Raw genomic sequence first — 12,865 nt, forward strand, 5'->3', positions numbered from 1 at the left:
GTTTTCATAAATATTCTTGGTAGTACCAATTCACACACAGTCTAGAGAAGGCCTTAGCCCACGGCTGCACGCTACATAAACTTCAGCTAGGATCTTCCTGCACTCATTCTCCCTGGCCTAAACTTTGATCTGAGTGCAAATGCATTAGTGAAACTTCTGCACTAGCTTAAATCCCCAGTTCTTTCCACAAGGCCATTCCAGAACTGGGGATAGGTGTAGCACAGGGTGGTTTTACTGGATTTCCTTGTAAGACACAAAAGGCAAGCCTTTCAGAAATCTTTATTAAAAGTGATTTATTATTGAACCAAAGAAACCTCCAGTATCTTGCACTCCAATTACAGGACTGCTATGCCTCTTGCCTGATAAGACTGTGACCTTTTAGAAGAAGAGCATTTGCTTGAATATCAAGAAGCCACATGGCAGAGATTTAACTCATTGACTGCTCAAAATGTACAGCTCTTGCCCAGGAAGCCTCCTTTCAAATGACCACCCTGTCTGAGCACAGTAGCTGAAAGTTTCCAGTCTGAGGATCAGGAGTGAAAAAGTTAATGTTAGCAGTACAAGAGCAATTAGATTATGGAGGTAACAACCGTGGAGATGAATGGGGGAAGTTCTAACTGCTTAGTGCTATTGTTTCAGATGGGCTGCAGCCCTAGCTCAATAAAAGCACATTAGCATCCGGGCTTGAGGACTAGCTTTACAAGCATTATGTCTAGAAACTTCCTTTTTCATAAATAAGCCTATGATACTGGGCAAATTAGGACCATCTGTATTTCTATTGTCCCAGTTCATCATTCTTAATCAGGCTGAAAATGGTTTGCTTGTTCAGGTAGTGAATCTGCTACATTCTTGCACTGCTTAATATTGCTCTATCTATCTGCTGCTAAAGTACCAGACAGCTCTAAACTGTGCTACAAGGAGTTGAAACAGCTCACCATGGCATGCATGTCACCCCAGGATCTAGTACAAACTCCTGGCTTAGAAAGAATAGCAGTGGTCTGGGTTTATCACTTGTTCCTGGTTCAAGACAAACTCACACAATGGTTACCTCCAGATTAGAATGCTTTACTAGCAGAGGAAAGTCTCAGCAGTTTGGGGACAGACCTTTTCCAAAGTTAAAGGACAGAAGTATTAGAGATTAGTATGCACTAGAACCTGTTTCAAGCTTTCACTTACCTTAGCAACTGCATGGTACAGTAGCACTCTTCCCAATTACACTTATTTTTTAAAAATATTTTGGAAATAGTGGAAAGCATTACATTGTTAAAATTTTCCAAATTTAGTGTAAGGGCCTACATACAAATACAGCTGCTCGCTTCATCCAGGTTTTAAATGAGGGGCAATATTTCTACCACCTAAAGTGTGAGGTTTGGATCTGTCAGTATTCCTAAATCTGCTTTTGTTTCTGTAGCACTGCCTTCACAAAGTGCTAACTGTAGACATTATCACCATCTCAAATATAGAAACATTTTGAGCAAGAGAACCATCTCCTTTCCCCCACCTTAAAAGGAACTCCAACATGATTGAGAGGCTGAAGATTAAAACACCTGTCCCTTTACTGGACCAGAACTAGTCTGAGGGTTTCTGAAGGAGTTGGATTCCCCACAAGCAAGGCATGGTTGGGGAGGTGCCTCATCAGTCATGTTCAACACTGTTAAGAGTGGACTGTGATTTAGGATTGGTTTCAGCTAAGGAGCTATATGCACTCAAAAGAATCAGTCATAGCAGGAGTCTGTATTAGTTAGTCGTCCTCCTATGTGCTGATCCTATAACGGGGAAAGACCCAGCTCCTACTTAAAGCATGTTAAGCTGTGCTCTGTTCCTGGCTAGTCCACTTATGGTACCAAACAGGAGAACATTTAACTCATGGAGCAACAGGGTTTTCCAATGCAGCTTTATTTAGAGAGATGTTGCATATGGACTCCCTGGCTTACATTCCCAGAAATGTTTTTACCCCACGAACAGTGGTACTAAATAATCCTGTGGACTTCAAGAACCCGAGGGCACAGTGCTTCCCTACAGCTTGCTACATTCTGAGCTCTGTCTACACACTTCCCTACTGGTTCAGGTCCAGTAACATTGGGTGTTGTAATATGAACAGAGCAGTCCCTACTACTTTTGCTACTGCAGTTTAGCAAAACATGAGAGCAGGTCTATTTACCATAGTGTCTAAATGCCAACAACAGCTTCCAGCCCATCTCTGCTGGGCCTTAGGACTTTAAAGTAACTTTTTTTCCTTCCTTTGTTAGCAGTGTAGGCAACTGCTAACAATGTAGATATTTCTCCTGCAGGATTATGTTCTAGTACAGTTCTTTAATTGTATAGCTGAAGCCAAGCAAGGTTTAATGTCCTCTCCAGTAAGGAATAGTCAGTTTGGGCATGCATCCACATTTCCCCACCCCCAAATTACTTAAATAGAATGGACAAGGCCTCTCATGCAAGGAGAAGAGTATGGCAAAGATTTTCTTCTCCAGAAGTAGAGGTGAGAGAGAGAGAGGCAAACAGACATGTCCATGGCGGTGCGAATAATTGTCCTGGCTGCAGTTCTTACATAGGACTCTGCTGTCAATGTTCCTGTAGCCATAGCATCATTCGTTCACATACAGTTAGATTGCAGTTAGGTTTGCAGCAGAAACTGTGGATCTAAATCTGACATTACCCCACATCAACTGCCTTCAGTTGCAGGATTGTCATGATCGAGTTCGGCTCCAGTCCTGCAAGCTGTTCTCTATAACAGTATGCCCACACAGAGGCTTACCAAAAGTGTTGTGTAGCTTGCAATGAAATGAGAGGCTCTATTCGCTCTGTGCAAAATTTTAGCTATGTCTGGAAGGGGGAAGAGTTGGATTTGGCACACTATCTACTGTAGAAAAAAGCTGTTCATGTCAATGAGCTTAAAAACCACCCTTTTCTACTAAACAGTCCTCAGCTTGGGAGCAAAAGTTCAATTAGTGTTGCCTATGGCTTTTTAAAGCCTTTTGTAGAGATAAGAGCCACTTCACATACAGCAGCAATCTGGTAATAAAAAGAGGGGCCTGGCAGAAGAGTCTGGTAAGAAGGGAAAAGAAAAAAAAATACAAAGCAGTAGAATTCCTCACTATGAGCAATTCATTTTCTGTTAATACTGCATAACTCATAGCAAAATGCAAGGCACACTCACCTTGTACATCAGTATTTTTGTGCTTTAGGCACTATAAATGAAGTGAAACATAGTCACTGTCCTTTTCAAGACAGCTCTATGTTCTATATTTGTGGCCATGGGAATTTTAGGTGGTGTCTCTGTAAGATGCAGACACCTGCTAAGGTCTAGACAGGATATAGCACTGATCAGACCTGCCCTGGAAAGTGACAGTTCATGGTCTCTCTCTTTGCAACTGTCATTAAACAAATCATATCAAAACACCCCTTCCTTCCCACATGTGTTAAGAAAAACGGTAATAAAGTCTGCAAAGTCTTCACCAATAGATATCGTACAATGCAAATAAACCTCTAATAATAGCATAGGTCTTTTTGGTTTAAAGAAGCTTGTGTTACTGTCATTAAATGCAAGAGCCAGACTGTAGACTTGTTATTCAGCACAAAACCAGTCATCTAAAAGCTCTGATGCCCCTGGGTATAAATAACGATTACTACAGAGCCTGGATTCTGTTTTCAGAGAGCAGTCACCAAGTAAACACTGAGGGATCCCTTTTGAAGAGTACATCTGAAACACAACCATCGAGGTGTGCAAGGCAAATAAAAATGTTGAGCTGCCAGATTTGGTTACAGAAGCTTCTTGTTACTAAAATGTCTAGATCTACTGCTGTAAGCTCAGTGCCTCAGGGCTCTAGTCACAGGTGCTGCAAGGCCTCCTGCCCTTGTTCGGTGTAGGAGTCATCTTTGTTGGAATTTGCCCATTCGCCAAAAGAATCCTGGAAGTGAACATTTTTCTGCATCGTCTGCATGCGTTTTTTATCACGCGAGAAGAAGCTAAACCTTCACAAAAGGAGAGAGAGAGAAGTTAGGGCGTAGTGGTCTGGGGAAAAAACAGCAATCCTGAAATGTCTATGATGCGATACACAGCACAACAAAAAACTTAAAAGAGCAAAACAATTGGTTTGCGTCTGCAAAATTAAGGCGATGAAGCCTAATGCAGTGCATGTCAGATGTTATTCAAGATGAAGGCATTGTGGTCTTTAGTTGCTTTGCTAAAGAAGCTTCATAGAAGCCTTAAATGCGGTGGGCTATGCAAGTGTACAGAGATTATATAGGTGCATTTTATTCCATTATTTATAAAAGCAGCAACAGGATTAGTTTCTTGGGATAAAGTAAAAGGATCGTTTTTGGTTTGAAAATAGTAACCAGGTTTTCAAGCAGAAAGAGAGATGGGCTACTACAGCAGGAAAATTAAGCACAGTAAAGTGATTTTTTAAATAAAAATTGCTTAAAAACACAGAGCGTTATTAACATATACATGTAGTGTGCTTGCACAAGTTGGGCCTAAGGGTTTTAAATTAAATGCAAATAAGTTTACATATTATTTATTGGCATGCAATGGCATCTGACACTACATAATATCTGAAAAAGTAGGACTGATGTGAAAAACACATTCTTTGCATTAGTATTATTGGGGTTTATATGGCGGAGAAGTTACTAAATTCAGCAAAGGAAATCTTGTTCTTTCAATAAGTTGTGCATTATGGCAGTAGACAGTGGGGAAATGCAAAAGTTAAGGTTCCAGCTAGAAGAGTAAGCCCACAGCTAGGCTTTTAGATGTTATGGTAAACTAAATTATGTCTTGGAGTGTCTGCACAATGTAATCCTGTTCTAGATGCTACTACAATGCAAAGTAAATTCATGCATCCACAAAATATGTTAAGCGTTTCCTAAGAACGAGTTGGAAATACTACTTCAACTCAACACAAGGTAGTGAAATCTGTCACTGGGGGGCGGAGTCTCAACTTTTTGCATTTCCTTTCCGATTTTTAATCCGAAACTTTAGCAGCACCGTGTTTTGCAGTTACCTTCCTGTGCAAGAAAACTTATTTCAGTACCATTCTGCCACTTTCATGACTGGAACTTGTCAATGTTTTTATGCTGTAGTGTATATATCTGCCCTTCTCCTCACCCCAAAACATGGGGGGGGGGGGGGGGCGGCAGATCCAGTTTCCACTGAAGTTACAATGCACAGCTAATAGGCTTTCTGCTGTGCCTGTTCAGTTTGGCACCTTCAAGCTTAGTAACCCACACTACTCACTGAGAGCTGCTGTATTTACACAGTTCATTTTAAATGTCAGAGTTCAGCTATTTGAGTCTTCTGCATTAAATTAAGTGTATTTTTATATAGACACTTCTAAATTGAGCTGAAAGAATTTTAAATATTTAACTCAAAATGTAAAGTTATTGTTGGCCATAAAAGTATGGCACCTTTCAGTCCCCAAAAGGTAAGAACATATATAATGTCCTATTTTCCCCCAAACATTTAGAGGGGAGGGGAGGAAGCAGTTAAGAATAAACTTTTTGCAGCAGCAAACATAGCTGTCACATAATGATTGCTTCAATACCAATCACAATGCAAAAACAAAAGAAAAGAAAAATTTGCATTAACAATAGTCAATGCTCTCATGCAGCAGTTGCCAAGAATTGGTTGTCAGATTGGTTATAAGTACAGACACTGTCTTTCAGAACACAACAGGGGACCAAAATCCCCCAGTCACATGCTCTCAGACATTTACAGGACAGCCTATAAGAAACTCTAGGAGTTAATGTGGAAGTCATTGCTATATTCTGTATAACTGATTGATAAGAATGACATGATTTTTAAAGATCATGCCAGTGCTTTTGAGACAGACAGGCCTAGCAAGCAAAAGTTAATTGATGCTGATTAAAACGTTCTTATTGAATTAGTTTCCTAAAGGTAATGAGAGATTGGTTTAGCAGGGTAACATTAGACAAAAGAAAGAGTGATGAACTGAATACTCGAGAATGAATGATTGAGGATTAAAATGAGTTGGCCCCGATTGATCATTCTGATTGGCACCAAGCTTCTGTGATCCCACAGTCAGCCAATGAGAATGCAACCAGCACCATAATATAACACAAGGGACATGCGAAAGAAAACCACAGTACCAAACATTAAAAAAAAAATCCTACAAGGGACACAAGTCTTCTTATTGGCTGCAATGTGGGATCGTCTGGAATCAATCCAGCTGCTACCATGGGCATTATGGCTGTAAAGATCCTGGTCAGAAAAGTACAGACACAGAAGAGATAAGAGACTGGAGTAAGAAAAATAAAAAGGCATTCCATTAAAAAGAAGAAAACAGGGCAAACAAGATACATGGGTTACTTGGAATTACCACACATAGGACTTGCTACAAAGTGAAATGTGCCAGCATCACTGGAGACAGCTGACCACTGGAGATTTGGTTTGTGAGAAGTTAGTCATTGCCACTGGTTGTTAGGTTGCTATAAAAACATTCATAAAGAGCTCAAATCTCCATAGCGATGCAGCCCAGAGTCTTGGTGTAACCTCACTGAGAGATTATCTCAAGTGATGCAGAGTGTCAGAGCGAACATTGTTTCTTTTAACAGATCTGTACCAGGAAGAACAGACAGGTATGTACATGATGAAATGAAGGATGAAAGTGCAGGTCATTAAATACACAAACAGGGCTACTGCTGTTCCAAGGACGTTTGCATAGGGAAATAAGGTTAGCAGTGGCCAGTATTAGTGTTAGGGGTCTTGGAAGGGGCAAAAGTGAGAATACTGCCAACTTAAAACAAAAGCAACCAGACAGACAAGCCAGGTGAAGGTTTTAAAAATGAACCTTTTGCATTCTACTTTGTTAAAAGCCCACCGATCTCCTCTTAGAAGTCCTGTATTAATTCACACGCAGGAAGACTGCAACCACAGACAGCTGTATGACTCATTTAAAGGCCTTGCAAACTTTTTTTCTAGCTGACTAGTCAGGCATCAGTTTCTTTGTTAGAGTCTAGCACTGTTACTCATACAGTTCATGCAATTTAGACGCACACTGTGAAGCTCTAGGGCAGCCAGACTTGAGAGCAGATTACCTAGCTGCTCTGTACAACCTGCTCCATGCAAGTCTGCCAAGGCACCTTCACCCATACCTACCATAGCCTCTGTTTTTCTAAGCATTTTCTTCAGAGGCTCTCAATTTAGTTTTGCACTGTGGACTAATGTTAAAGATTAAGTTGAGATCATCAGTCATTTCACTTGTGACCAAATGCCACTCTGAACTCTTCCCACCACAGCTGCTTTAGCTGCTATTCTTAGTTTCAGACAAACAAACATTGTTATATCAGCAGCCATAGCTAGGGCTTCTAGCTTTTCATGTCATGGCCCACTCTGGATTCAGACTGACACATGGGCTTTTGTGGGTTATAAAAAAAAAAAAAAAGAAAGAAAACTTAAAGGACTATTTCAGGCATTACGTCAGGGACAAACACGTGTGGCAACTTTAAGACAAAAGGGCGTTTTCTGCAGTGTACTAACAAAACAGAGCTAGCTATCTTAATGCCGGTACTGTTAGGTTTTTTCTTTTAGTGGCCAACAAATATGCCCTCGAATTCTTCTAATTAGAGTAAAGATTCATTTACAAACAAGATGCCATCACAGGGTTGAAGCCCTATTAAAGTTAAAAAAAAAAAAATCAAGTCGTAAAGTCAGGGATATAAATATAGGATTTCAGAACTTCCACTTCCCTTCATTGGTTACAGCAACAGAGTCATATGATGATAGTAGTCTTATGTAGAGTTTAGATTATGGGTTGTATAGGATGGTTTGGATAGGGATGATCCTGCCTCAGGCAGGGGGTTGGATCAGTGGTTTTCAACCTTTTTTCATTTGCAACTCCTAAAACATTTTGAATGGCGGTGCGGACCCCTTTGAATTGTATGTGTGGGTATTCACATACTTTTGATTGATCATAGTCATCTTTGCGGATCCCTTAGGCATAGTCTGCCGACCTGCAGGGGTCTGCGGACCATGGGCTGAAAACCACTGGACTAGATGACCTCTGGAGGTCCCCTTCCAGTCCTAGTTCTTTACGATTCTATGAGCAAATCTAGCACAGAACAGAATACATCTCATTGACTGCATGACCAAACTGCACTGCTTTCTCCTGATAGCAAGTACAGAGTTACAAGGGCATTCTACTTTTCCCAAAGGGTGCAACAAATCTATTTCGTCTTGCTTTACTTTTAGGCTGTGTTAAGAGGAAAAGACCAAGACCATGACTAGGCCCAGAGGGTTCTAATCCAAGCTGTGTTTCATCTTGTAGTGTGTGCTATGGTAATGGAAACACCCAGCTCTTCCGGCAGTGTTGCAGGTTTAGAAACTAATATTAAGTACTGTATTTACTGAGCAGCTGCCTGAATGCCCAGAGCATCAAAAACACAAGCTAGAACTGGAGAGAAAAAACAGCAGTCAACCCTGGGAACAGATGGTCTCTGAGCCCTACCAGCCAAGAAGCAGGTGACTGGTTCAGCAATGTTCCTTCCCTTTGCTTCCTAGGTGGGCTGTAATGGTGACAGCTGCAGAAGTAAACACGGAAACAGAGGACTTGGGAAACTTTCTTTTAAAAAGGATACCGTAAAGCCCTGGCACCTGTCAAATCATAGTATTTGTGGGGACTGCTGGAGTTCTAGAAATTCTTCCCAGCTCATGATGGCAGCCAGTGCCCCATCCTGAGCACTAAGGCAATCTACCAAGGACAGGGATAGACAGGAGGAAAAGGAAGAGAAAAGAAATGGGCTTGACTAGACAGGATGGAGACAGTTGGAGTCCATTTCCTGTCCAGGTTAATTTAAAATTGAGATTTATTTCCACCCATATAAAGAAAGGGTCAGCTCTCCATCTGCATGTGACACAGAAGCCACGGGACTAAGTGGACCAGTTGAAAGGTAAGGCATGATTCATGCATGACAGGTTTACTGCACACTTCCATGTCTTGCCAAGAACAGGCCAGGGGAGTTCTGGAACATGGGAGTGCCTTCAGTGTGAAAGGAGTTTTTGCCTTTGGCTTCTTTCAACGGGTTTAACTTGCACTTCTTTCAATGTTAGTAAACTTCTGCATTTAAAGCAGGATGAGACAAGAAACAGATTGATGTGAACGCTTATTTGGAAATTCACAACTTGATTACTGGTCAGGTGGTTAGCATGGGCTTTTGAACACCCAGAAAAATTTATGATCTATTGTTTGGAGGAAGGAACTAGGTGAGACAGCCAGTACAGTAATACTCAGGCCTTCCAGCATTGCATCTCTGCATATGTTGGAACTAGGCAATCACACGAATGACATCCAGTTAGCACAAACTGCACCCTAACAAAGTGTGTGCAACTTAGACTTCTGTCAAGCTTTCACTAAAAGATAAGAAATGCAGTACACATATAAGCTGCCATCTTGGTGGATTAGCTAACTGAAACCAGCCATCTTTCAAAGAGAGTGAAGCCAAATGAAATGAGGTATGAAAGATTAAAGAAAGATGAATAAAGAAGTAAGTTGGCCCATCCAAAATGACACACCTTTAAGTGATTCTAGATGAGAGCAGCTTCATAACCACTTCCAAGATAGAAACTAATCCAAAGGCCAAATTTAGGAACATGTTTTCAAAGAATATAAAATAAAGCATTATCAGAACTTGGCCTGTTATTTCATGCTAATTGCATATTCCAAAAACTAGGGAAATTAACCAAAAGACTCCCATTGGATTAGGATCAGATCTCAAGATCCTTCAGTGGAAGGTAGTGCACAAGTGCCAGTACTCTTCTATTAAAAAAAGGTTATATGCACTTGGGGAAGGAATAGAAGTATCTTCCAAGTAAAAGAGGGCCATAATCAAGGTCATTTTTATAGTTAAAGTTTACATTATTCACAATCTGAGACTCTCTTAGCAGGTTAAGACTAATTAGGAATAAATATGATAGCGGGGTTGAATGTTGCAATGAACACATCAGGTAACATGATTTTATAGCCAAGTCCTCTGATGCTAATTGTTAATTGAACATTTTCCATTGCAAGTACAGGGTTTTGTTGATTTTTTTTGTATTATTATGCTGCATTGTAGATGGCTACAGTGCTTTATAGCCTAATAAGTAGCAAGACAAGGTCATTCTGTTAGGTGCAGTAAGACAAGAGTTAGGAAGATCTATCCCAAGGGAAAAACTAAGGCAAGGCTCTAGACTGAAGGCTCAGATTTATGAGAAACTAAGAAATAGCAACTTAGTAATGGGAATGGAAGAGCTCCATACCCTTTACAGGCTCAGGTGCTTGTGTCTGTTACAATCAATGTACTCTAAAAATCCTAGGGGTAAGACCTACAGCAGTGATTCTCAACTAGGGCATTGTGGCATCCTGGAGCACTGCCAGTTCCTTTGAAGGGTGCTGCAAAGTGTGAGGAGATAAGGAGGTAAGTTAAGCAGATAAAGGCAGGGTCAGGATTGTCCCTACTTGAACAATCCCCCACCCTCACAGCCCAGCATGGGGGTAAAAACTTTAATATGTACATTCGTTTTTGAAATTTGATGCCAAATAATTCAAAAAAGTAATGGAGGGGGCCTCAAGTCCAATGAGGAGTGCCTCGAGTCCAGAAAGGTTGAGAACCACTGACCTAGAGGCAGTAGCTTGCCAGTACTTTCCTGTTGTGGAACCACTCTATCCCCTTACAGCCTCTGCCCCAAGGAGTTTACAATTTAGAGTTAAACAAGAATACAAAAGATCCCTGTTATCCATCCATTTTAGGCACCAAGTCTCATACTGACCCCAGCATTTTGGATACCTAGAAAATACAGAGTCAGGCTCCAAACAGCGTGGCCTGCAAGACATTGCCCGTTCTGTACTTCTATGCTAGATGTACATCTACTCACAGACTGAAGAGGGTTCCCATCAAGAGCAGTCATTGGTGTTTAACAACTTCTTAGCTTATATTTACTCATACATGGTTATGAATTGTAGCAACACATGTTGTTCCATTTGATTTTAATATTACAAATAGTCCTCAAGAAGGAAATACTAGAATTGAACAGAGCTCCCCAGGAGCAATTTGGCCTATGGATGCACGCACATGAGACACTTTCTCTTTTCTGCATCACTGTATGCATTAAGGGATTGAAAGGTGTTAAGGGCACTTTGTGACAAATAGATATTAAGATCAGGACCAAGTTATATATTGTTTCATAAATCCTTAAGAGTGCTTCTGTAGCAGTGGGAGATGTAACACATGATTATATCCAAAGCATACAGGGGTGATGTCACCAAGTGAATTATTTTTAGATTCAGGAAACAAACAGTTCCCCCCTCTGCCTTCCAAGAAACATGCTGCAGCATACAGACCAATTCAGCAGCCTTGAAAGGAAAAGCTACTTACAGTCGTTTGATTCCTGATTCTGGCTGAGTTGAGGGTTTTGACTGAATGATGGGTGTAGGCTGGGGGGTTCTGGTTTCTTCTTCCATTTCCTCACTGAAATACAAAAGGTGGAATTAGCATCCAGTTCTTCCACATCCCTGGAGAAACAAAAAATAAAGCTTACAGAAGTTTTGCAAGTCATGGGAAATGGAGGGGGGGCTTATCCCAAATCTTTCAAAGGTGGTTGGCATCTTTCACTGACTTTGTTTCAGGTCTTCAATTGCTACAATCATCAGGTCAGTAGTGGCAAGAGGCAGGCTCTGTACCAGTCAGGCAAGGGGGATTTACAGGATTAATGCCATCAGAGGCAGGCCTGCCAAAGGGCTGCATCATTTTCCTGAACTCAGTCCAGGAGGGCCTCCCACCATACAGCAGTCCCTGCAGAATCACAGGCTGAGCTTAATGGCTCCCACCATCTACCATACTAGAGAAAAGGTGTTTCTTATTTTTAAATATTAAGGTGCTGGACTGACATCCCAGGAGCTGTCCTGTCTATCCTCAAAAAAAAAAAAAAGGTGAAATGTGAACAGCAGCCACTAGCTTCTTCCCCCATCATTATGCATCAGTGATGGGCACACTTCACACGCCTGCATTTGTTTAACGTCTCTCCTATTGATAGTTCTCAGGTTTCTAGGAATTTTGCAGTTAGAGAGAGGCCTAAAAACCAAGCTCCCATCAAACTCTGGGAAAATTCAAATATGAACCAAAGTTTTGTGGCTTGGAGCCATTGCAAATTTTAAATCTTAGGGGAAAACAAAGGATCAGCTCGCATTGCATAGCAGAGACTATTTAAAAAGACACTCTTTCTAGCTAGTGTTTCACAACAGAAGCTGTGGTGACAGCAGTGCCAGAGGTGACAGCTAAGATACCTTTTATAATACAAGAGTTCCTCTTGCAGCAAGAACACTTTTGACTTGAGTTCATTCCTCTCGTGCAAGACATCCCGTAACTCTTGCAAAGTAAATCTCGGACGATTTGGATCTTTTAAATCCAGAGCCATCTTCTCCGATTCAGAGAGAGATTCATCATTGTTTGGTTCTATCTGCAGGATGAAATACAAACTTACTGCACAAGCGATACAGGCCTAAGAACTTAGAGGTGTGATGCAACCTGCCATCTCCGTGCTTCTGACAGAGCAGGATAGCGTGAGGTGTCCAAATGGCTATGCTAGAGGAGTGCCACGGAAAACAAGACCCTTACTGAATTGGTGCTCCTAATTCCCTGCAGAACAATGAAATATTAACAGGCTGCGCTGCAGACTTTACCATGCTTGCCATAGTCAACAGTGAACAAATGGACAGAACTGGCCTTGTTTTGCAGACCTCTGAAGGATTGCCTTACCCTTACCCAGCTCACTTTCTCGTGGCATCACGTGTGTACCCTACAGCAAGGTCACTGTGAAATTTCCACTGCAGTCCACCTCCCTGCTCATAGGAATTTTCTTTCCTCCTCTGTA

At 41.3% G+C, this 12,865-nt stretch overlaps 1 protein-coding gene across 2 annotated transcripts in view; it reads right to left on the bottom strand.

Moving 5' to 3' along the window:
- Positions 1–274: 274 nt before the first annotated feature.
- The window catches only part of RILPL1 (Rab interacting lysosomal protein like 1), a 32,792-nt gene continuing 20,201 nt past the window's right edge, over positions 275–12,865 (bottom strand). Inside the window, exons 5-7 of one of the 2 annotated variants that reach the window (XM_019538894.1) lie at positions 12,279–12,451; positions 11,371–11,463; positions 275–3,975 (exon numbers count right to left, since the gene is read on the bottom strand). In XM_019538894.1, coding sequence (XP_019394439.1) covers positions 3,831–3,975; positions 11,371–11,463; positions 12,279–12,451 — 411 coding nt within the window. In that variant the 3' untranslated portion in view covers positions 275–3,830. Of the gene's footprint in view, positions 3,976–4,533; positions 6,221–11,370; positions 11,464–12,278; positions 12,452–12,865 lie in introns of those variants that run through there. The other variant, XM_019538895.1, reaches the window with a different exon arrangement.

The sequence above is a fragment of the Crocodylus porosus genome, unplaced genomic scaffold (genome assembly GCF_001723895.1).
Source record: "Crocodylus porosus isolate Cpor-Errol unplaced genomic scaffold, CroPor_comp1, whole genome shotgun sequence".
NCBI lineage: Eukaryota > Metazoa > Chordata > Crocodylia > Crocodylidae > Crocodylus > Crocodylus porosus.